The sequence below is a fragment of the Embiotoca jacksoni genome, unplaced genomic scaffold (assembly GCF_022577435.1).
Source record: "Embiotoca jacksoni isolate LCO1_2020_lvr unplaced genomic scaffold, fEmbJac1.0.p SCAF_26, whole genome shotgun sequence".
In the NCBI taxonomy this organism is placed as follows: Eukaryota; Metazoa; Chordata; class Actinopteri; family Embiotocidae; genus Embiotoca; species Embiotoca jacksoni.
Genome location: NW_027185377.1, coordinates 3588101 through 3613680, shown reverse-complemented (window position 1 = coordinate 3613680; position 25580 = coordinate 3588101). Strand labels below are relative to the sequence as shown.

General features: G+C 42.7%; 1 protein-coding gene across 1 annotated transcript in view; it reads right to left on the bottom strand.

Moving 5' to 3' along the window:
• The window catches only part of wnk4a (WNK lysine deficient protein kinase 4a), a 43685-nt gene that overhangs the window by 11515 nt on the left and 6590 nt on the right, over window positions 1-25580 (bottom strand). The window contains 10 exon segments of the mRNA XM_069160174.1: window positions 3305-3421; window positions 3932-4067; window positions 5769-5842; window positions 6544-6695; window positions 7670-8030; window positions 9226-9445; window positions 9634-9722; window positions 12964-13121; window positions 14250-14470; window positions 14901-15073. Of these exon segments, the coding sequence (XP_069016275.1) occupies window positions 3305-3421; window positions 3932-4067; window positions 5769-5842; window positions 6544-6695; window positions 7670-8030; window positions 9226-9445; window positions 9634-9722; window positions 12964-13121; window positions 14250-14470; window positions 14901-15073 (1701 nt within the window).

Sequence of the window (25580 nt, the reverse complement as noted above, 5' to 3'; positions counted from 1 at the left end):
ATTTCTTCACCAATATGTCGTAAAGCAGAAATACAGTGGGTACGGAAAGTATTCAGACCCCTTTACATTTTTCACTCTTTGTTTCATTGCAGCCATTTGCTAAAATCAAAAAAGTTCATTTTATTTCTCATTAATGTACACTCAGCACCCCATCTTGACAGAAAAAAACAGAAATGTAGAAATTTGTGCAAATTTATTAAAAAAGAAAAACTGAAATATCACATGGTCATAAGTATTCAGACCCTTTGCTGTGACACTCATATTTAACTCACATGCTGTCCATTTCTTCTGATCCTCCTTGAGATGGTTCTACTCCTTCATTGGAGTCCAGCTGTGTTTAATTAAACTGATTGGACTTGATTAGGAAAGGCACACACCTGTCTATATAAGACCTTACAGCTCACAGTGCATGTCAGAGCAAATGAGAATCATGAGGCCGAAGGAACTGTCCAAGGAGCTCAGAGACAGAATTGTGGCAAGGCACAGATCTGGCCAAGGTTACAAAATAATTTCTGCAGCACTCAAGGTTCCTAAGAGCACAGTGGCCTCCATAATCCTTAAATGGAAGAAGTTTGGGACGACCAGAACTCTTCCTAGACCTGGCCGTCCAGCCAAACTGAGCAATCGTGGGAGAAGAGCCTTGGTGAGAGAGGTAAAGAAGAACCCAAAGATCACTGTGGCTGAGCTCCAGAGATGCAGTAGGGAGATGGGAGAAAGTTCCACAAAGTCAACTATCACTGCAGCCCTCCACCAGTCGGGGCTTTATGGCAGAGTGGCCCGACGGAAGCCTCTCCTCAGTGCAAGACGTATGAAAGCCCGCATAGAGTTTGCCAAAAAACACAAGAAGGACTCCCAGACTATGAGAAATAAGATTCTCTGGTCTGATGAGACCAAGATTGAACTTTTTGGCGTTAATTCTAAGCGGTATGTGTGGAGAAAATCAGGCACTGCTCATCACCTGCCCAATACAATCCCAACAGTGAAACATGGTGGTGGCAGCATCATGCTATGGGGGTGTTTTTCAGCTGCAGGGACAGGACGACCGGTTGCAATTGAAGGAAAGATGAATGCGGCCAAGTACAGAGATATCCTGGAAGAAAACCTCTTCCAGAGTGCTCTGGACCTCAGACTGGGCCGAAGGTTCACCTTCCAACAAGACAATGACCCTAAGCACACAGCTAAAATAACAAAGGAGTGGCTTCGGAACAACTCTGTGACCATTCTTGACTGGCCCAGCCAGAGCCCTGACCTAAACCCAATTGAGCATCTCTGGAGAGACCTGAAAATGGCTGTCCACCAACGTTCACCATCCAACCTGACGGAACTGGAGAGGATCTGCAAGGAAGAATGGCAGAGGATCCCCAAATCCAGGTGTGAAAAGCTTGTTGCATCATTCCCAAGAAGACTCATGGCTGTACTAGCTCAAAAGGGTGCTCAAAAGGGTGCTTCTACTCAATACTGAGCAAAGGGTCTGAATACTTATGACCATGTGATATTCCAGTTTTTCTTTTTTAATAAATTTGCACAAATTTCTACATTTCTGTTTTTTTCTGTCAAGATGGGGTGCTGAGTGTACATTAATGAGAAATAAAATGAACTTTTTTGATTTTAGCAAATGGCTGCAATGAAACAAAGAGTGAAAAATGTAAAGGGGTCTGAATGCTTTCCGTACCCACTGTAAGTGGGTAAATTTACTTTCCATCGCTACAAAAGGAAATCACTCGATGTCTTTTTGTGTGTCTGTCTCTGCACACACTCCTTCCGTTAGCTAATGCTTATTCCTGGGGGAAAATGCGTCTCATGTAAAATCCACAATATAGCGGTTATTTGTGAGGAGGTTTTTGAGTTTTTGCATGCTCATGCACTTTTGAGTGTTGCTGTGAATTGTGGGTTGGGGCGTGGTGATGGTTTCCTGACAGCATGGCATAATTCAGCTCATTTAAAACCCCTGTAGCGAGAACCGCGAGGCTGTTGTGAAGCCAAGCGCCCCCGTCGCGCCAAAACCCAGTAAAACAAAAGCCCAGTGTGTTGAGGAAACAGAACATTCAGGCAACAACAACAAAAAAAACATGTGCTGCTTCTTCACACAGACTAACGTATGTACACAACCCCCTTTTCATTCCATGAAGCTTAAAGACAACAACATGGGGACGGAGCTGACGATGATATAATATCAGCCAGAGTTAAGATCGACAAACAAAACCGGAACGGGATGAATCGTGTATACGTTCAGCTGAGAAAGAGGGTTTTCTGCCTGCTCATCAGCTCACAGGCTGAATTCATTTGTGCATTTCTGTACAAAATGCAAATGCTTCCAGAAGAGGCAGTCCCCCCGAGAGGTTATTTTCATCGTTTGCCCTTTTGATAAAGTCATTACTGTCTGTATCCTCTTTAGTAGGCTTCACTGTGCGAGTCACCCATCAGTATGTCGGTAGGTATCTAGAGGTTAACTGATGAAATATAAAATGAGAAATGATTCCCATTTCCTTTATGACGTCACACATCTCATTTAAAGTGAGATTATTTAACATTTGAAGGAACAAATGTTGCATTTTTGCTCTTACAAATGAAAACTTGAGCTGACAGCCAATCTAAAACTACTATTGTTCAGTTCATGACATCATGGGGCATTTTGGTACTACTGGGTGTGACATTAGGATTAGCTTGGTGGCTAATGTTGGCAAAGTTTAGGAGTTTTTAAAAAAAAATTTTTACTGAGTATGTTTCATGCCCTACTTCCCCATAGTTACAATGAGTTTTAGGATTTAGCATTAGGATGCCGCTGTCATTTTGGCACCAGTGCGTCTGCTGTTCAGCAAATAGGAATAAGCTGCTAACATTACTCACTTTTTGAAATTAAATTAATTTCTTATGGGAAAGTCTTGTGCAAAGCCTGAAACCACAAAAATGTAATACAGCTAATGTTAAATCCTAATAAAACAACTCGTATCTATTATTTATATTTACAGTTAACAGAAGCTGTTTATCCTTGTTTGACAGGTAACTAATGCTGCTAGTTTATGGCATTCGGTCAGGATATGTGGTATTTTACGCATTAAAAACACCGTAGCAACATGTCCGGGGATAGAAGTTATATCGTACAACTAATTGAATCAGACACATATAACACAAGAGGCGCTAATAAACAGTATGACTGTTGCTATGTGGAGCAGCCGTCTTGGATTTTGAGGTTGTGGTCGGTTCCTCGAAAATATGACGTCAGGGAGACTTTTCCAGTTAAAATTTCCAAATCCGAACTTCCCATTTCAAATGTAACGCGCCGTAAACACCAATATATACTCACCATGACAGCGGCGATGTCTTCGGGGTTATCTCCGTCCAGGTCGAACTTGAAGGTCACCATCTTGTCATTGTGCGTCTGCAGCTGACACTCGACCACCCGGTCCACTTTATCAGAGAGCTACAGAGACACAGGATCAATGGTCACGACAGCCGTCTGTTTCCAGACAAAGCAAAGTTAAACACAAGACGAACAATGTGTTTCTGCGTGTGTGTGTGTGTGTGTGTGTGTGTGTGTGTGTGTGTGTGTGTGTGTGTGTGTGTGTGTGTGTGTGTGTGTGTGTGTGTGTGTGTGTGTGTGTGCACTCGTTGCAGCCCCTGTATGCACGCTGGTTGCTGTGAATGATCTGTTTGTTTGTGCCGTCAGTCCAAACACGCTCGTTAAAAGACCGCAGAGTGTCCTGATCAGAAGAGTGATGTAGTGCGGTCGCCGGGGAAACAGCATAGCTACTGATATCGTTACATAATCAGGGTGGAGCTTCACCCACTCGCACATAAGTAAAATGCCTCCACTAATTCAATAATTTGATCCAGGTTGATTTATTTGTTTGTCATGGGCAAAAAAAAAAAGAAAAAAAAAGAAGAAGCATTCTCTGTGCTGTAATTAAACCAAATATTTGATTTATCGTACCCCTGTGATGCGGAGACGTGAGCGCGCTCTCCTTCTGAACAGCTTCCCGGCGGTTCGTCTCGCGGCCGTCTTCTCGCTCTTCTCCGATAGGCCCTCGTAGCCGTCACTCAGGCCCGAGGTCACGTCGGAGGCGTAGCTGCAGAAAGATTAAAAGTTTTTTTTTTTTTTTTAAATACACCCCAACAAGCCACTGAAGCATTCCTCAAACAGCAAATTAAAAAGTCAATTCATCATGTGGAACAGAAGTGCGTAAGAACTGAGGCTCCATGACGACTGATTGTCTTTCATCACACATGATCATAAACAGCAGTCCGACGTGTCAAATAAAAGTATTGATGTGTTTCAGTGGCAAATCCTCCCCGGTGTAAACACTCAAGTTAAAGAGTTTACCAGCCGGTCTGTTGGGTCAATATGAAACTGGCGTTCATCTCGAGGCCCGAGGCATCTAGAGGAAGCACCACGTCCGTGTCATTCGTCGTATTTATACAATGAGCGCGTTTTAGGTTTCAGAGAACTGGAGAACATTCAGTGTATTTTTATAAAAAGCTTTTGGTTCAGCTAATTGCGTCTCTTGGGCCTTTTTGGAACCGCTGCGGTCTCAGACTCTCCCTCCGTCCAGCTCCCCAGTACAGGCTGCAAACATTTACAGGCCTGCTGGTTGGCAGCATCCCCCCTCCCTATCCCCCCCCCCCCTCTCCCCGGTCTCTATTTAAAAACCTCCACCTCACGGGTAACTTCAGTTCAAGGTAAAAGCCTGTTTTCCCCTTCAAACTCAGCGAACGAGGAAATTAGACAAAATGAGGGTGAACGTTTGTGTTGATTTTCCAAACAACTATTCTGTTTGTGATTTCTGATGATAAAGGGCTTTTCCCAGAGGAATTAATCTACTGGGAGTCTGTTTGGGATCCCAAATCGTGCGTGACAAAGCTGTTACAAAACATGATACTCCACCACTCCTGACATTTGCTTCAATCCACCATGGACAAGTCAGGTACTGTCAATTCCTTCGCAATCACTGGAATTAAAAATGACTCTAAAAGACTTTCTGACAGCCAGTTACAAATACCATCTGAATTCTATATTAATAAACAACATAATTTGTATTAAATTTGGAAAAAAAATTACACAGAATTCGATGTATTTAAGCCCGTAAATGAAGTTCAAAGTTAAGTGTAGAGGTAACTGACAACATTTTTTAATGCTCCCTAATCTCTAAAGTCAGAAATCACTGTTCTCACAATGTCACCTCGAGACAGAATATGTCTTTTTCAAAGTTTATGGATAAGGTAAGGCAAACTTATTTCTATAGTACTTTATCCTGCACCAGGCAAACCAAAGTGCTCCAGAGAAATGCAATTAAACTAAGCAAGTAAAAACCAATCGGAAGATCAAAGTCTGCAAAGAACAACTAAAAACCATGAAAACATTGAGACATCAGCAAATAATGGAGATAGTTAGATAAAAGCAACTGTTTAAACTTAAATCTTTAGCTATTGTCGGCTCTTACACTGAGAATAAAGCCCCTCTCACTAACAGCCCACCAACACAGAAAACAGGACCTCCACAACATGTGAGAGCACCGTCACACAGAAAGCTGCTGGGGGCCACTCGGCCTCGCTGCAGTAAAAACACAGAGGAGCCTGTCGATTGACTCCAGCGGCCTCGCAGATGTGGGAGGTGGAGGAGGAGGAGGAGGAGTAACCGAAGGGGGAAGACGAGATTCGTATTGATTTTTCAGCTCTCTTCAGCAATGAAGGGACTGCTGAACTCCATTGTTCCCTAAACGACAATAAAAGAAAGAGGCGAGTGAAGAGGAAGAGAGGCCGAGGGACTTTACCTGTCCACAGGGGAGTTGAGGCCGCTCTGGGGCCCCGAGTTGCCGTGTTCAATGTTGTTGGATACCGCAATACTCTAATAATTAGAAATGAGAGATGCGGTAAGGTAAACATGGATAAAGACTTTCACAAAAATTCTGTTTCATTTGAACATTCAGTAGCACAAGATGGTAGCCACGGGGATACTGTATTTTCCACAAGTATTTGATTTACATCAAAATCAATTATCTCCACACTAATGCTTCAGTTTTTCAATAAACTGCTGCTTATTTAGTTATTAACCATCAAAGTGGTCTTTTGTTGTCACACAGCTGCTCAAGTCCAGGCTTAAATAGCTCACAGACTTTTGGGTAAATTACCATGAAATTGTGTATACACATTCATGGTCCCCAGAGGGTGAATCCCAATCACTTTGGCGACACACTAGTTTTTCCTCTAAGCACCGCCACGATTGTTGATCATTTTGGGTTTGGAGTGAAATGCCTCAGCAGCTGTTGGACAGACTTCCATTGACTTTTATTTCAGATATTCATGTTCCCTTCAAAATGACTGTTGTAACTTTGGTGGTTCCTTAACTTTTCATTTAAGGCCAAACAGGTCAAATTTGTTTCACTTGCTCCTCAGTGTTACTTTCCAACTACGTATTGTTTACTTTCCTACGTGTCTGCAGCGGGTTGGCCGGAGTAATTGGAGAGTGGAGTCTCGTAAAGTCGTCCTTCCCTCCGCCACCCTGCACATCCCCGCTTTGATAACACGCTCCCCGTTGAAGCCACTCACCGAGGGGAAGCGGAGGGCCAGCATGGGGAGACCGTTCACAGCGGGGGTGTTGGTGTGCGCGGTGGGAGGGGTCGCGGACGCGTTGAAGCTGCCGGCCTCCGACGGATCCTGAAGCCCGGAGGAGCTCAGATAGCCGTCCGTCTCGCAGTCAGCTGTTTCAACAAAGCACACACATAAGCCATTAACATGTGACCAGCTGTACACCCCCCCCCCCCCCCCCGGCACACACGATTTGCATGGAAACACACGCAAACGTTCATGTGGATTAGCAGTTCTGGAGATGTTGGATCCGATCGACTCACTGCAACCTTGTAAAAGAAAATTCAGGCTCTTGTTTTAGAAACCGAGAAATAGAAAAGAAAAAAAAAAACTAAAAAATATTCAATAACTGCAGCACGCCATGAGATAAGACTTACAGGAGGCTGAATAATTTAGCTATACAGTTTCACATTTCACTGTATCCCTCCACTGTCCTTTAAAGATCTGAACAGCTTTCTGTTTGCTGCAGCTTGAACAGCTCCTGCAGTGAAAAGCATTCGATTTCTTGACAACCAGACTACAAAACAACAGAGGTCAATAGTTTAAGTCCCACAGGCCCATTTGATGCACATGTGACTGAAACATTATTTAATGAAACATTACTAAGCAGAACAGTTGACAGGGTTGGTAAAATATACCTACTCAAGAACTGGTACAGTTCTGAGGTCCATGTATTGTATTTGACTATCTATACCATATTTCAAAGGGGGAAAAAAACTACTTTTAAGATTTATTTTTAAATATTAATAAAATATGATGCATTTTTATGGATTAAGTTACCTGCATGTTTGGCTGCACCTTGACCAAAACAATAAAATGCTGATTAAATGTGCATACATGAGTAATAATATTCCGACTACATAATATATACAATATAACATTCAGAAAGGGGTTTTTGAAACTATTACTTTTGACACTTCAGGTGTACTTTGCTTGAGTTTTTATGCTACTAATAATTTTGAATACACAGTATGTTTATTGTCTGGCATTGCTACTTTTACTTTTTATTGTACTATATTGCACAAAGGTATTCAAGTGTTTGATATTGGACTTGCATTTTTATTATTTGTTTCATTAAGCAGCTCACAGTTAGCAGAGGACAGGCTGTTGTGGCGGACGTGGAAGTGCTGGTCTGCCTCGGGCTCCTCCGGCTCTGTGGGGTAGTAGGAGCTGACGCCGGAGTCCACGGAGCTGGTGACGGGGGACAAGATGGGGGCTGGAGGCGTCAGGGCCGGGGTGGGGGACTCAGCCGCCACAGGGTCACCGACTCTCAGTGAAGGCGGATGGCACTCGGGTTCTTCCTCTATGGCTTCCTGCGCCAGCTTCTTCTTCCGCTCCTCCGCCTGCCGCCTCAGCTTCTCCCTCTGACGCTTGATGGTCGTCACTCGGTCCCGTATGGCCTTGGCCACGAGCTTGAAGTCCATCTCGCACACAAAGCCGAGCACAACCTGTATACCGACACACAGAGACGGTCAGGGCACAACAGTAACACATTTATATGTAATGGCCCAACGGTGTGCTGATGCAATATGGAGATTCATGCAGGTCTGTCGCACGTCATCACCCGATCACGCAGGCTTTGAAATCAACAGTCAGTGCTTTTACTGTGACAATCGACTGTATTCTGGCGTCTTGAACTGCCCCGTGTGACACCCGGTCCAGCAGAGCGGGACACTCAGTCCCAAATCGCCTCTCAACACATAGTCAGATTTCAGCAGACCAGGCCGACTCGATGTCCCTCGCTGATACCAAATTTGATCTTGATGAAAACTACCACAAAGACATAAACAAGCGAGGAATTGTGGCTTGCATTTTCATTAAAAGTGACCTCTATGGAGGGGGGGGGGGCGGGGTATTTGCTGTGGAGGACATGAGGGCCTGTTTCGTAACAAGCATGAGAGTCATTATATTATTAAAGACGTGACTTTGGCTGCTTCCTGAGACACGCTCTCACATTTCGAACCGACTGATGATTAAATGTTGAGCTGTGACCTTGACACACTCTTGCAAGCTGTTCTCTGTTACGGGCTGCGGCGGCTTTCAGTGTTTCTGCTGTCATAAAACAACCGTAAAAAGAGGCATAGTGATGCTCTGGTGCATTAGCGAGGCTTCTTTCTCTATTCGGGGGTCAAGTGTCAAACAATATGGATCTGTGAGGGAAAATTTCTCTTTTCATTCTCAAATAATGATGTGATCATGCTGAGCCTGCAACAAGGCCTTCAACTCAACTGCAAATCTGTATGTATATCTAAATAAGCTCCCATTCAAGGTACCATGTCAGAAATATCCATGAATTTACACAGTAAATTAGCCTTACAACTGACTTCACTTTAGTCTGTTATTAAACCACACGGCTTCTTCTTCAAAGCATCCAGATTAAGAAAATGATTTTCCCTTTATGCTTTTTAAAACATTATGAGGCCACACCAACTCCATATACAATCTTCCTCAAGCCAAATCTATACAAGCTATCACCATAAATCAAGATCAGGACTCAGAGAACATGTGGGAGTTGACTGAAGACACCCCCGTCTGGACCGATCTGGAATCAATTACTGTTGTTTCCTCACCAATGGCTCCAACAAACTGGGTCAGGGAAGCAGTAAAGATTGACCTCATTGGGCGATTGTCTTCCAAACTTACCATCTCCTGAGCCACCTCCTCGGGCACGTCTTTGTAGAGCTCGAAGAGGAACTCGATGGCGTTGTTGTCCTTGTACTTCCCGTGGAGCTTCTTGGTGTCGTCCATGCGCAGCCACAGCTTCAGGCCCGACTTCACCATGTCGTCCTCCTCCGCCAGCTCCACGTGCACGCCGTTGTTCTCCTGGAAGAAGGGGTGATCCAGCAGGTCCTGAATGGTGTACCTGGAGTCAGGGAAGGAAAATCAGTTGTTTGTTTCGCTGGTATTTATCCATAAAAAAATGTCACAGTTAATTTCAGCTTTAAACAACACATTTGCATCCTGCAGCAGCTTCTGACTGGATTTACACACAATATATTAGGGGAAAAGTGCACTTTTTTTTATTGTTATATTGTTTGCTTTTAGTGTTACCTTTCATCTTTGTTCATGCGAATGCAGCCCTCGATGATTTCCTTCAGCTCTGGGACTTTGACTTTGTAGAAACTGTCGGGTTTAATGCCCTGTGAAAACAATCAGAAGGGAATACTGGGGTTCATTTCATCTGCATTGCTTCATACTTAATAAAAAAAAAAAAAAAAAAGCACAGGAGGGAGCATCATGAAGGTTTTTTTCTCCATTTTTCGAGTACAGACGGGTGCTTTGATCATTTCTTCCTTGTACATTTCGATCCCTTCCTGTTGGAGGATCCGATCGAAGCGGCCCCTCCCACCTGCACTGCATGTTAACGTAATCCTGTGCTTTGTGATATCTGCTGCGCGCCAGCATGACATTCTGCTCTGCGATCATGTCAACACCGGCGGAGAACAACGCAGAGAGCTCGTTAAAAATGGAAAAAACCCAAGGTGCTTCTTCTTCGTCCTTCCTCTCACTTAGACCAACCCTTCGAGGGATTTTCTACTAACTCCTGGCAGCTGCAGCTTCTACGCTGGGCTTCTCACTTATATGAAATGAGGGAGTTTTTCATAAATTCTATCATGAGAATGTACACAGATTACAGCAGAGCTCCAATCCCTGTAAAAACACTGATAAGAAAAAGAAAAAAAAGCCAAGGTCAAAAAAAACATTTGGCCTACAAATACCAAAGCAACTTGATGATGTCAAACATCCATTTAAAAACATACGAGTGCTACACTTTGATATCACATTTAAAGACCGACATGTCTAATTGTAACTCCTTAATTTTTTGTGTAATGTTATGACCACAAATGTTGTTTTTTTTAAAGATATTCCTGCAGCCTGTTGAAGTGAGAGAAAGGACGGAGCTTTGAGAGGAGGGCAAAATGTTTTTATTTCTAAAAAGCAACCTGTTGGACTTTTTGTTATGGCTTTTTTTTGAAGAAGACTGAGACTGATATATTGTAAAAAATATTCATTCATAAAGACATGATAATAACGTGTATGTTAAAATATGATTTGAAGAATGTAGCGCAGAGCACTGAGGTTTCTTTGTTTCAGCAGTTCGCTTCAGCGCCCTCACAGCCACCTTCAGAATAAATCAGTTCCCATTTAAACCAAATCGAATTTGTGACTCAGCTCCTTTTCCTGTGGTGACGGAAGTCCAGATAAGATCTTGACAGACATGCTGGTGTCGTGTTGATTGTGTTTAATGTATCACATTTTAACATAACTAAGGATCCAGACATTCAGAACGAACGCAAAACAACTATTTAAACTGATAGGAAAATAAATGATGGACAAGTCCTCCCAAGCGGAGTGTGGTATTCTTTGACCTAAATGTCAGCATCCTGAAGGGACATACATTGTACAACCAAAAGTATACGGACGTGCCTACACACATACTTATGAATGCTTTTGGTCAGGAGCTAACGTTCAAGGTTTGAGCACATTAAATTCGATTTAGGGAAATTGAAAGACTCATTGTTCTACTCATTGATCTCTGTACATGCTGTACAACTCAAGGTTACACTTATAATAACATTTAATTCGATTTTGTGTATTATATTGTTTTGTACAGTTTCATCCCCTCTTATTATGACTTTACTACACCATTGATTTAATTTCATTAAGTTCATTATGTGCCTTTGCTGCTGTTCACACTGAATTCCACTGACTTTCACTAAACTGGTACTTACTGTGTGGGATTACAACTTTATTACGATAATAATTTAATGCAATGGCTTTTACTCTTTCAGCATGACGATGCCTCCGTGCACAAAGGCCGCCCCACGAAGAAACGGTTTCCCTAGTTTGGAGTGGAAGATCTCGACTGGCCGTGCACGGAGTCCTGAAAACACTTTTGGGATGAACTTGACTGGCAGCTGCAAGTCCGGTTTTATCGGACTTCACTGGTGCTCTTGTGTAAACAGGAGCAAATCCCTGCAGCCAGAGTCCAACATCATGGAGACAAACTTCCTCAGCAGAGAGGAGAGTGTTCTAGCATGATCTGGATGGTACGTTTATCGATCACGTGCGGGTGTAATGTTCAAGCGTCCACATACTTTTGCTCGTGCAATGTATATGTGAAAACATGTTCCACTATAAATAGGCATTTATTCAACTAGTTTCTTGATGTAAAATTAAAACATTTTATGAAGACGGCCGGGAAAAGTGTGTAAACAGATGTGGCAATAATCTTACGTGTTCTGCATTTCATATGTAAAGCTGTATTTACCATTTTAGTCCTTTTTAACACCAAGTGAATAAAAAGCTACGTCACGTTTATAAGTCAGCGGTTCATGTCGTGAAAAATGCAACTGCTATTCCAACAAACTCACACATCATCTGTCCTCCACATAAATGTGTATCATTAACAAATCACGAAAAGCACAGCCAATGTAATTTGGTTTTGAGGTTTTCTTTTGCATGGCTAAGCTTCCCTGACTGCACACGGAGCATCATTATGCTCCTGTTTGCTCAGGAGCCAGACCCACTCTGACTTGTTGGCATTGTCACTTTCTTACTTTTCCAGCCTCCGTCAGACGCCGTTTGGCTTTGCATATGTGCAACACAAGAAAGAAAGCGGCCCTCTTTGTGGAGTCGAGGCTGAGACACATTTTCCAAAACATATAATTCTACTGTCGCCTGCTCTGCTCTGCTCTCGCCCAGCGTGGCGTCATCGCTGCACTTAACACCCGCTTCTCACTTGAAATATAGCAGTCTAAAGCTACAAAATGGACTACTTTTTTTTATTTTTCTGTTGAAGTCATAGTTTTTTTCTGTATAAAAGTGTCAGATATGACCCGAATCCAACATTGGCTGATATTCAAACCCACTTCATTCTTATTTGGATATTTTCCATAATAAAAATATGTAATTTCCTGATCCATCTGTAATTCTTGAAACTATTTTTCTGCAGGACATATTCCCGACAAAGGGAGTATTCCAGTGAAAGTGATACCTAGAACCAGTGGGACAAGTTCTTTGAACTGGTAAAAGGGCCGGCAATCAGTGAGCGCAACATGTGCAATCCTGCGTCATGATTGCAGGCTGAAAAGAGTAAAGTGGTGAGGTTATAGTAAAAGCTCTGTACCCTGAGCTCGTAATGAACCAAACTCAGCCTTTAAGAGGCCAAATGAAGCTTTCATTCCACATGGGACCCACTCGTTTCCAAGCATTCATGATATCCAACAGTATACATTAGATATCCTGGTTCCTCTCTGTCTAATTCCAGTGTGCACAGGGAAGAAAGCAGACACATGTGGACAATTACATTAATTACAGGGTGGGGGGGTGGGAGGGTGGGAGGGTGTGAGGTGGTCCTCTGCTTTTCTCGCTACTCACGCTGGTGACTTTGCGGTAGATCTGGGCGGCATTTTGGCACTCAGAGTACGGGTACTCAGACGTGGCCATCTCCAGGATGCACATCCCGAAGGCGTAGACGTCCACCGCTTCGTCGTACTTCTCCTCGTACATCTCCGGGGCCATGAACTCAGGTGTTCCTGTGAGGGAGTAAAAACCAAGAGTCAGTCCATTATTATTACTGAGTCACACGAAGCTTATCATTTTGGTCACGACGGTCAAAGCAGAGTAAACTAATAAACTTTAAACTTCTATCAACCGACTTCTTTTGCCCACTTCACAGCACCAGAACAAGCAGTAAACCTAAAGCTGACGTGTCAGCAAACAATTGAGTTTTTAAAGATCTTATTAGCTCTTATTTTGGTCTCCACCAACTTCTGAGAGAAACACTTAGCTTTGTAGCCAATAAATACTCCACCATGTTCACTAGATGGTTGCTAAATTTGTCTGTCTGCTTTTTGGTGCTCATCAGGTACTGCAGAGTTTTTGCCGAGAGGAGTTTCCTGCTGCCGCGAACCAAACCAAACCAAACTGCAAGCCACGCAGCTAAAAGACACTAAAATGCTCCGTAATGCTGAGGGGAGGGGAGGTGAGGAGTCTTAAGTAGAGCCAAGGCTGATGGGATTGTCATTGGTTTTGAAGTCTTGGGACAAATTAATACTGACGCTAAATGGAAACTCAGATTGCCAACAAAGCTATTACTGTCCTTCATGAGGGACGCATGACAATCCATCAGATAGTGCTTGAGATATTTGAACCAGAGTCAAAGTGGTGGCCTGACTGACAGACAAATATAGAGTCATGCTGCCGCTGTGACTAAAATCCAGTATCTTCTTTTTTTTAACAATAGAAAACAAAACTACAGCCTTTCCCTGTACCACTGAGTACACACCGCCTCTTTATACAAATAATGACACACACCGTGTTTCTTTTGGACCTGTTGAATTAAACTGAAGTGCCACTTTTCAACAAGAATCAACAAGTCAATACACAGCATCTGTACTCGATGGGAAGGGAAAGTTCACACTTAAATTAAAAGCTATTTGATTCAAATAGGAAGGTAAACAGAAGTATCAATGGTTGCTTGTGTGCCAGGGAAAGAAGAACGGATATAAAAGAAGGGAGAAGTCTGTTTCTCTTATCATATAAAGATTGGAGGTATTTTGATCCCGTTCCCAAAGAGTTTTCAGTTACATTAAAGGGAAACTGATGCCATTCCTTTCAGATGGGAGATGGGATAAACACACACTGGCTGAATTTAGACTTACCAATGACACTTTTAGCAAATGAGGCACTTTTGAGGGTGGCCAGCCCCAGATCTCCGATCTTGACGGAGCCGGTGGGGCCGGTGATGAAGATGTTGTCACACTTGAGGTCCCGGTGGATGATGGGAGGCGTGCGAGTGTGCAGGAAGTGAAGCCCTTTGAGGATCTGGCGACTCCAGCGCTGCAGCAGCTTCAGCTTCATCTCCTTGAACCTCTTCAAGTAGCTAAAACAAAGAAGGATAAGACTGAACAGCTCAGTCCAAACATATCACAACACAGCAACTTTGACAGCCGAGAGGAAGTTTTTAAGAGAGTGAGTTTCCTGAATTCTCTCCCAGAACATTGTGTCTAAAATAAAACTATTCTCTGATCCTTTCTCCTTTATCATCCCTTTAAAATTAGAAGACAAGCTGTCAGACGTGACACAAATATCCTTTTTGTATGAAATGAAAGGAACGGCAAGTTTTATTTGGAACGAGAATATGTTCCTTCTTAGACAGTCAACACCTTTGTACAAAAGGAACGAGCACCAAAATACACTTCTTTTAGGTTTTATAGACTTTAATATTGTTAAATATATATATATATATATTAATATATACTGTGTATATGTTTATATATCTATGACAGGGGTTTAAAGAGGAAGTGACTCACGTCTTGAGTGTGCCTGAGGTCATGAGCTCAGTCACCAGGATGATGCACTTGTGGCCCTTCACCGTCGACTTCCAGGAGTCGTGGAAGCGGACGATGTTCGGGTGCTGCAGACCTTTCAGCATCTCCACCTCTTCGCTGAAGCGCTGCCGCTCTGCTTTGGTCAGCTTGCGGGTCTGCAGAGAAAGTCACATTAAACACATTTAGGATTGGATCAAATTTGGGATATTATGTTTACTCAAAGCATGAAAAACTCGGTTATTCTGCTTCCTGTATAGATGATTATACAAGTTTTATGATGCTATAATATACTTTTAAGCCAATGAGAACCACAAGTCAGAAAAAGAGGAAATGTAAACCGGTAAAACTGCTTCTGCCGATCATGTAATATGATTGAAAGTTTGGACTAAATGGACCTTGAGGTGAGATTGCTTTGTTAACCATAAAAACGCAGTCATGTTGACAGCTGGGTGGTAATGCCATGAAGTTTTTACCCATGCTCTGATCTTGTCGGGGTTATGAACGGTTACATAAGCGCTGCAGGTAGCAATAAACACAGCGTACGACTCCATGGGACCAGTTTGATAAATTGTCTTTATCTTTATTTACTTTAGCTAATGACCGCACTGCAGACCTGGAAACCACAGGTTCGTCCATCTGGATGACCCTCACAGTTACATAATCACATTTATTTTCCAATGAGAGGTGCTCTGACTTCACAAATTGCAGGAGGATATTTCCAACAAAAATCCATTTAAAAATCGAAAGCTGCAATCACTTTGGACAAACAAAGACATTTTTGTGCTTCCTCTGGGATGAATGGCCCAATTTAAGCAGCCGGTGGAGTAACTGTGCCTGTGGTGGATGGTTAGTGGAAAAACTCCTGGGAGAGTTCAGGACCATGAATCCCGCATTGAGGCAGAATTCTGGGAAAAAAGCCTTACATATGTTTATGCTTTACAATCATGCTTGACCGCTGCTCTCTCCTTCCTCTCGGCTTTTCCCCCAGTAAGCGAGGAAGGTGCCGCTGCTGAAGCTATCGTCATCAGCACAAGAGGCGGACTGTCTGAAGACCTGCGCAGTCTGAAGTCACACAAAGGGGGTAAAACTCCTTGTACCTGCGTCAGTCACCTGTCAAACTGTCACATTACATCAGCGACTCCAACATGAGGCCCGGGGGCCTCAAAGGTGACGCACAAAGGCGACTACTGACCGAGTGGATTACCTTTCGGTGGCTGGTGATCAGTTTATGATGTGAACACAGGCTGCAGTTTATTCCTCATATGTGAGACCTCTGTCAGAAATAATAAATGGTTTGCAAATAAGGGGGGGGATCTTTTTTTTTTAGAAAAAAAACTATTAAAATCATAAAAATGTTCATGTGTCTTCTGAGTAAGTTCAGCTCAATGTAATCCAATTTCTGCTGGATACACTGAATTTAGTTTTATGGACACTGAAATTTTACTGCTGCCATAGATCACCGCATTTTCAGAAATAAGGAAACACGTAATATGACACAAATCATGGCGCAAATGCGAGCGCAGTTTGCCAGGCTGAGTGAGTCAGTGGGTTTATGGGTTGATGTGCATCTGGATGTTTATGTATCTAAGCACGATAACATCAGACCCCCTGTGTGGTCAGCTTTGTCTCCCGTGGATCGTGGCCTGTGCACAGAAATGAAAGCCATTTTGCAGTGTGTGAAGAAACGTTAGCCGTGGCAATTTGAGACACTTCCAAAACCTCAGGATTTACTACAACCTGGCACGCCGGACGACATGACTGCACATTACTAAAATGCTAAACGCTGCCGTTCTGGCGAAAAACTAAATCTTGCTGTGGCAACTCTGAACAACACTGTGCATAAAATGCAAGCTGGAGAACAGAGTGGAGCTGTTCCTTTAAAAAAAACTGGAAAATAAAGTGGAAAATTTAGCACATGTGGAAGCAAAAAAGCAAATCATGAGATAACATTGTCAAGATCTGATTGCATTGTTGTCGATACTGGCTAATTTCAGGGCAACATAACAATGCCTTCTCCCAGTAAACACACGCGCTTGAGCTGTGACTGATAGCAGAGAAGAAAACCAATCATTGAGTGATGCTTGGGCTAAATTGAGACTGTTTTCAAGTCGTGACAGCCACCAATAGATCAGAGAAAAGTCTGATAAATGTGATTATTTCTCTCGTTATTACAGGCAGCGACAGCTTGCTTCATAAAATCGGCGACAAAAACAAACCCTCTGTTTTTGAAAGGACAAGCGGGTATATCTATAAAAAAAACAACCTGGAGTCGGAGGTGTGCGAACGAGCCTCGGTTAAAGTTGTTCCTATACAGTTGTGTCTTCCAGCGTTATGATTTATTCTTAGTCACTGGGAGGGAGGTGTGTGTGTGTGTGTGTGTGTGTGTGTGTGTGTGTGTGTGTGTGTGTGTGTGTGTGTGTGTGTGTGTGTGTGTGTGTGTGTGTGTGTGTGTGTGTGTGCTGGGGGATGCGCGATAGCTGGGGTCGGACATACTTGGGCACAGTGTATAAGTGGAGTTGCATAAGCAGTGTTGATGGCACAGGAGTCACCGGTATCAACTGTCAGCGTCCCTATTATGACAACCAGGACATGAACACGACACGTCAGCCAACATTTGCACCAGAACCAGGTGCAGCACACTTTCTGGTTAATACGGGAATGAACAGCGTCCTGATGTCAAACTCAAACAGATGCAGGACATCTGGGTAACATCCCGTCAGCGTGGACAGACTGTGGTCTGTAGGAATCTTGACTGAGAGAAAAAAAAAAGTAGGGCAAGTAAAAAAAAACAAAAAACAAACATCAATTTATTCAGCCAGACTACTTATAGCCTGCAGGGTTGTGTGTTAAGTATTAGAAACAGAGATTTCACTGTATTTTTTTTTTTCATATTCGAGTCTCAAATATTTGGATTTACGTTAAAAATAGACAAAGCTTCATATATGGATGTCATTGCAAAGACGCGACAAGCTCTAAAACGTGGATGCCTCACGCACACCTTCAACCCGACAGTACGTGACAGCTTCACAATCGGCCCAGTTTCAAAGTGGACACTTAAGATTAGTGTCACTATTTCAGCATCCGATCAAAATGTTAAATATAGCCACAGTCTCCGCTTCTGTTCCTTGAGCTCTGGCGTTGAACGATGGCCAGAAAAGTGCTTTGCGCAGAACATTTTGATGTCACAGAGGAGCCGACCTTTGACCTTTCGGTACGCTATCCGTCATCACTTCATCATTTGATTCCGTCCGACATTTGCGTGAAATTTTGTCATAATTAGCGCGTGAATTCTTGAGTTATGGCCGAAAACATGCTTTGTGAGAGATCTTTTTGACTCCGAAATTGAAGCCATTTCATCCTCGAGTTTGAGTGAGCGTGAGTTCCGCCAAGGTGTTCATGAGATATCCTTGACATGCGGGTGGGACGCCACGGCAGCCCGAGACATAACAAGAAATGATAAGGTTCATCTGGCGTACGGTGCTTTCCGATCAACCTTGACCTCTGTTTGAACCCTTTTAAAGAGGAAAAGACGAGCCCTCCGTCCTCTCCCCGGCGTTAACTTATTATTGAAAGTGCTGTTAACAGGCCACAACTCCCGCGCTCGAGATGCTGGCGGCGAGCAGCCGTCCAGATAAAGTCCAGAGTTCACCGCGTCATTAACACCCTATTGTCCGTCAGAAGCTCAGACGATTGACTCGCCAAGATCTGGGATTGAGGTCAAAGGCAATGTGGGAGAAAAATAATAAAAAAAAAAATGTCTGACCTCATAAGACTGATGTACCCGCCGTGACTGACATGCGCTTCATATAAACACACACGTAGGCACTTACACTGGTACAGTGTCGCATTTAGATGTTTGCAGGTGAGAACTGAGGTGGCAGTGTGCTCTTTCCAAGAAAAACCCGAACATGCTGTGTAAATGGAGCGGGCAGAGAGAGGTTAGCCATTAATCTCCTCAGGATAGAGGACTCAAAACCAGCCTCTGACTGCTGCTCTCACTCCGAGAACCTCTTTTGACTTGTGGCGCCCGACTAATTACCGCCCAGATTCAGGATTACACTATCGCTTATGTATTTCAGTCGTGACAAGTGGTCTGTCAAGAAAGTCGGTTTTCAGTCTGGTTTCAAACACTTTTCTTTGAAATAAATACTTATTTTTTTTCCAGTGATAATAGTATTATTTTGGGGTTGTTGTATATTTTTTTTAAATTTAATTTGTGACCAAAATGCAGTCGAGCAATGTAGTTGATTTTACAGTTAATAAAGGCACTTGTAGAGTATTTCCTGGTGGAGATTATGTAATGGTGACACTGTTTACGCCAATGCCGATATATCTGGGAAAATATTGGCCTGGTTGATCTGTCCACCTCTGAAATATTGGCTGTCCTGAGTATAACTCGTCTCAGTATCACCTTGTTTGACAGACAAAGACCGATTTGTTTGAAAGCTGGGAGCTCTTCTATCGTCTGTTCACATTGTTATTCTTAACATCTCTTAACCTGCCCGCTGTTTGCTTGTAGTGACTCATTAAAGCCTCAGTCTTTAGTGAAATCCTCTGCTCTTACAGTGCGGTCCTCCTCTCCTTGGAAGACCTCTCTAGCTGAGTATTGCATTGTGCAAATACAGTAACAGGTTTCTTGTCCTTGGACGCTACAAGCCTGATGCACCTCACTCCTTCCCATCTATAAGCACCGTGGCATCGTCTTTTGTCACGCCTCTTACACGGCACCTTGTGATTATGGACATGACAAAGGTTTATTGTTTAGTTGCTTGTAGGTGTCCAAAAAATTTTCTTATTAGAACAAAGTTCAAATCTCATCACAGTGAACATCAATCTGTTTAAAGACTTACCCCGGCTGGTGTCAGATCTTTTTTTTTATCAGTAAATAAGAAAATAATCTGGCCTTTGTAACGTTGACACTCACTGTAGCTGATGGATACGCAACGATTCGAAGACCAGCTTGGCTTGTGACACCTTCCAAGCTGACGTTTGGGCCAATTCGGTTAAACGGAGACGAGAGGACATTCTTGCTCCAATCCGATCAAACGAACCTTTCATGGGAAGGAAGCTTTGAAAATGCTGGAGGTGCGCGGCGAGATGGTTTGTTAGCAGTTCTTTCAGCCTAATGGCCTTTGAGGAGATGAGTCTGAAAGGAAGAAACATTTTGTCCTCCTCAGGAAAACCCACTGAACCGCTGAAAGATCACAAGATGCCCTGAAGGACAGCAGAGCGGTTCAACACCATGACTCGAGGGAAAAGGAAAAATGGGTGGGAAAGGCTTCGCAATTTAATGGGTTATGCAATCAGGCAAAAATATGATGATGACATGTTTTCTGCGATGACCAGAATGTTAACAAGGTGTCGGTATTTGTGACGAACGCTCTTAGTGACAGCAGCACTCAAATTTGACTAAATGCATATTTTTGTGACGCTGTAGCAACAAGTTTGAGCTAACTGTGTCTGTGCAATGCTGCCCAGCAACCGATAATATGTAAGAAACCTTTTGAATGGTGAGAATTCAATAAACAAAGTAGCGTGTCACATGAGATTCTTGTATTTGGCGTTTCCTTATGCTGCACATGCTGAGGGCCATTATTGGAAACTGTGCACCAGGTACACTGGCACAGTTGACGCAAAAGCATGTCATGTCTGATCCCAGTTACGTCATCTATTTTGATAAAGGGCCAAGGAGAATCTGTGGGCTCTTGAACCGGATTTATTTGAGTCAACTGGCGACTTCTTCGCAAACAAGAAGCCTTTCGGATCAGTCGCTCTTATGGAAATCGAAAAAGTCAACGCTATTCGAACCTAAATATTTTGTTCTACATGAACTCACATCATTCTTGTTTGTTGGTGCTTCGCTTTCGTTCTTGTAAATGGTTTATCTGATGCTCTTTGATTTTGTCAGATTTATGTTTCTGTCCCCTTGATAAGTTGTTCACGACAGCAACACGCGAATGCTAAAAAAAAAAAAAAAAAAGGAGGGAAAACCTTTTTTGTGATCCCAACACGAAACATAAAATGCTACGATGTTTCAGCCTCTTCAGACGCACCCGGTTCGAGAACCTGTGAATTGATTGCGAGAGTTCCCCCTCGGGCCTAAATGTTTACGATGATTGTCAACCAGGCTACTGTTGTAACAGACTACAGGCCTCGGCAAGTTCGTGACAAAGCGTATCTGACGGGTTTTACAGGTATGTCCCTTCGGGCGGACATCTGGTACCAGTTTTTACAGTAAGTGTTTGAAAGAGCTGGGCTGCACAGTTAGAACAGTGTTTGCACATACTTGATTTTATGGGTGGTTTAAGGACAATTAGACCAAAATGCTCCCAACCATTAGCCTTGTAGTTTTAAAATGAAGCAGTGAATAGTCGAGACTCCTTGTATGAAAGTTGTATAAATATTACAGTAGACGTGAGCCGTTTAGACAAAGAGAGAATTCATCTTTAAGATTGTTTAGTTTCAATAATTTGTATATACTTAGAACTTGAGAAGCAGAAATAAGGAAAAAGCCTGATAACTAAATCTAATTTATAGCAGCTGAACTCCTGATACCATTGTATATATATATATATAAAAAAAGACTAAATGGATTTATTATGGCATTAAAAATAAATTACTAATGGTTTATCAATCAGTTTTAACCCAATCATACAAACAGTGTTTGGGATGCTGGGCTGTGAAAAGACAGTTTGGAAATAATGCATGAAGTCTGCGGTTACAAATCATAGTAAATAATTAATACAGATTTAGTACAACCTTCCAGTTTCCATTCAGCAGCTACTTTACAGAGTGTGAGTTGTCCAACACGCCACAGAACCTTAAAGTATTTTTCATGAATGGCGTATGGATGCTCTGTAAAATATTTGTAATAAAGCCATTCGCTTCCTGTTTAAAAATAACATCATAAAGGGTTCTATATATATATATTTTTCTTTTTCTTTTTTTTGTATTATTATCTATCTGGTTATGATCTCACACCACCTGAAATTTTACTGCATCTTGCAACTCCCAGACAATCACAGGAAGCATTTGAAAGTCTACTTTTCAGATACAATAAAAGGCTCCAAGCAGGACAACATAAGCTTTGTCGGAAACTATCGTTTGACTGACATCAGACCAGGAGAGCGTCAGAGTAAAGTCTTTTGAGGTTGTTATGACCCGAGGCTACGCAGCCGGCGAGCAGTGAAGGTGCTTTCATCTCAGGGCACTTGCGTCTTTTTTATTATTACTTTGTGTGAAGTTAAAGCTGATGAAAACCCTCGAATATCCCCTGAAATTCCAAATATCTGGAAATAGTTGCAGCACTCTTTTACTCAGTGAAGGCTTATTTCGTAGAGATGTTTTCATGAAAGTCTGACTAACTGAAGCAAAACATGAAGCATGCGTTCCCATAAAACTGTATGCTTGCTAACTGGCTGATTTGCACTGCACTTTAGCTCTGGCTGCAGGAGGGGCAGCAGCGTAGTGTTACACTGACAAACAAGGATGTGCTATCAAGTGCCACTGGAAACCAGGACCGGATATAGTTTACGAAGTGATGGTATGCAAGTGGTGCCCTTGCCACAGGAGGGTAACGGGATGAAAGATTTATGAATCCTTGACAAGCTGCTCAACTGTGTCCAATAAAGAGGCAAATCGAGGAGTAATTTGAGAGTCGGACTCTGAGCACCAACTTTAGAAACCCACATAGCTTCGAGATAAACGCGAACTGAAGCAGCGCTATTTACATCTGGGAGGAACACAAATTGTTTTCTGTTGACTGAGAAAACACATTAAAGTGCTTGCTGATGAGTAGGTGAAAGGTGGCGGCCCCCAAAACAGGCAGAGCCATTACTGTACACCTATTCAATTCATCCCACGAGTCACATGGCAAGTCAGAGCACATTTACACTTCTGACACCTCCGTCCTGCTCGCTCCGACACACACGGTCAGTTCAGAAATGGCCGGAGGTAACCCCCGAGCAGCAGTCTTTTCCCTTACCAACTATGGCCTCAGAGTCCCAACAGCTATTAAAGCTGGAGGTCTTTGGTTTGCTTCGGAAGCAGGACTTCGAGCTGCAGGGTGACCGCATGTTTTTCGCCAAAAGAGCGGCTGTAGAGTCGCACGCTGTCAATACTGAAAACACTGAGGAGGGAAGACATTTTCCAAAGAGGAGAGTGATTCTTTTCTGAAGGTCCGTGTATGCAGTGTTTTAGTCTTAAAGTGTAATACCACTAAGGGCCACTAGGGGCTGGTTCCAAAACAATTCTGGCTCCAATAGACTCCCATTCAAAAAAAGAATCAACTTCTCTCATGAAATACAAAGTCAATAATTTTTTCCCACAAGTCTTTATGGTGTCATTAGATAAATTCACTCCTTCTGATCAGTGTTCTGGTGGTTCTTCTGAATATAATCCTATAATTAATTAGATATTCAACCTCAAAGAGAGGTATGTTTGGGGGCATGCCTGGTTTGATTGACAAGCCTTGGGAGCAGGTTTCCAATATAGGTGGGCGGGGCATAGTGTCCTCAGGTTCTCAGTGAGATCCACCCCTCCCTCCTCCCCCAGCTCATCCAAGTATGGGCACTTCTGGCCCCAAAAAACCAAGGTGGCGACGGCCAAAACGCCAGACTCGAGGCTTCAAAAACGACAGCTCACAAACCAATGTCTGACGGTGGTTACAGCCGACATCTTCACACCCGCCAAACATAACACAGCGTGGAATTTGCGCAAGAGACACAGGCTGATTCTGTGAGCGTAATTTTTAAATATTTCTTTCTTTTATTATTTGGTGTTTTATTACCCTAAATCCACCAGAGTAAGCCCGGAGTTTTTTTTTGCATCTGCAGTCCAGCGGCGAATGTTACATCACTCACCCTCTCATATCACTCTGATAAAGAATATCAGATTAACATCCAGCAAGCTTATTAAAAAAGATAGAGTACAGCACACAGACAAAGATTGTGACCAAGATTGTTTTAGACCTATAGAAAGGACCCACAAGATTGCTGTTACTGCCGTGTGTGCAGAGGCTCTAACTGTGTTGGGGATCATCTTTATGAATGACAGTTTTAATATGCATTTATAGACAGGGGGCAAGAGCTAATCGGAGCATGTCCCAGTAGAAGAGAACAACACATCTGCTTTACTGACATATTCAGATTCAGCGTATACTCCTTCTTTTTTTTTATATATAAAAGACAGATAATGCACTCCATGTGAATACAAAAGATTCTTCCAGAGAATTGGATATTGATGTTATCTAAAAAGGATCTCAGGGGATAAACCCTATAACCAGAAACAAGCTTTCCTTTGAGCCCCAACTGAAAAACATGAAGCAAAATGAGTTATTGTATAAAATATGGGTCACCAGAATACTATTACCGGAAACTGGAAAACTTTAAACAAACCAGGACTACTTTGTGAAATATCTCACATGAAAAATCGATTTACTGCGGGAACAAAATAAAAGCAGTGACTCAGCGGAGACAGCACCTCTGCCAGTGGCGTAGTTTTCGTATTTAAAATGATGATGGCGTAATCAATACATCTGGCAGATGGAAAACTAGTTTGCAATCTGTTCTCTTCAGTGTTCCCCGTCTATGTCTGTTATCTGTGATGACTGAGAGGCTTTACACTGATGATTGATGCATTTTCTTAAAGTTTTCTTTACTATGATAGGAAACAGATCCCTTTGACTCTAGATATTCTGTTACGATGTTTATTGAGTTCCTAAACATACAGTGAAGTCTCACTGGTGAAATACTGGTTTATCACGTTTAGCTTTCTGTCAATCAAAACTTGCACGATCGAAATCTTTATGAAGCCTCGAATTTGGATTCTGTCCATCACAGGCCTGTCAATCAAACAGACACGCCCCCAAAAACACAGCTCATTTTACAATTAATGACGGGATTATTTTTAGATGGACTATTGATTTAGAATTTAATGAGACTAGTTGAATGGGAGTCTATGGAGCCGAAGGCTTTTTGGAGTCAACCTCTAGTGGCACTCAGTGGTATTGCAGCTTAAGGTATTTCCGCATCGGCCTCATTTTTCAGAAGCTACGTCCACTTTTCTATACAGTTTATGGTTCCAACCCAGTAAATAAATAAATACATTAATATGTGGCCAGCCTTTGACTACTTAGAGTGGAAATATACATTTTTCATAATATGGTTGATTTGCTTACTGTATATTAAAAATTAAACGTTTTACATAGACATTGCATATACTTAGGTAAAACATGATTAAAGTAAGCAATTAGTAAGCTGCTAAGTAGTTTGTTATTTTCTGGATCCTCTTATCTAGGCCTCACTGAGCCACCTCCCCCCTGCATGGATTAGGTGACCGACATGGTACAGTAACCCGTCCAGCACAGGGCTAAGACCTATAGAAAAACAAACACACTGCTCACCGTCACACCTACAAGCGGTTCAGTTTCTAATACAAACATACAAACACGCTAAACAGCCCCAGGCCTCTACACAAAGGGCCGCCACGCTGCCTCTGCTTGTACTTACAGTATCCACCCTAAATAAGTCAGATATTCTACCAACAGCAGCCAATGAGACTCTGTTATCTCGCTCCAGCGCTGGCTGGATAGTGCACGGCACAGACAAGCTGTATCTTGCACAGCAACCACCACACGAGTGCACAGTTAGTACCGTACACGTT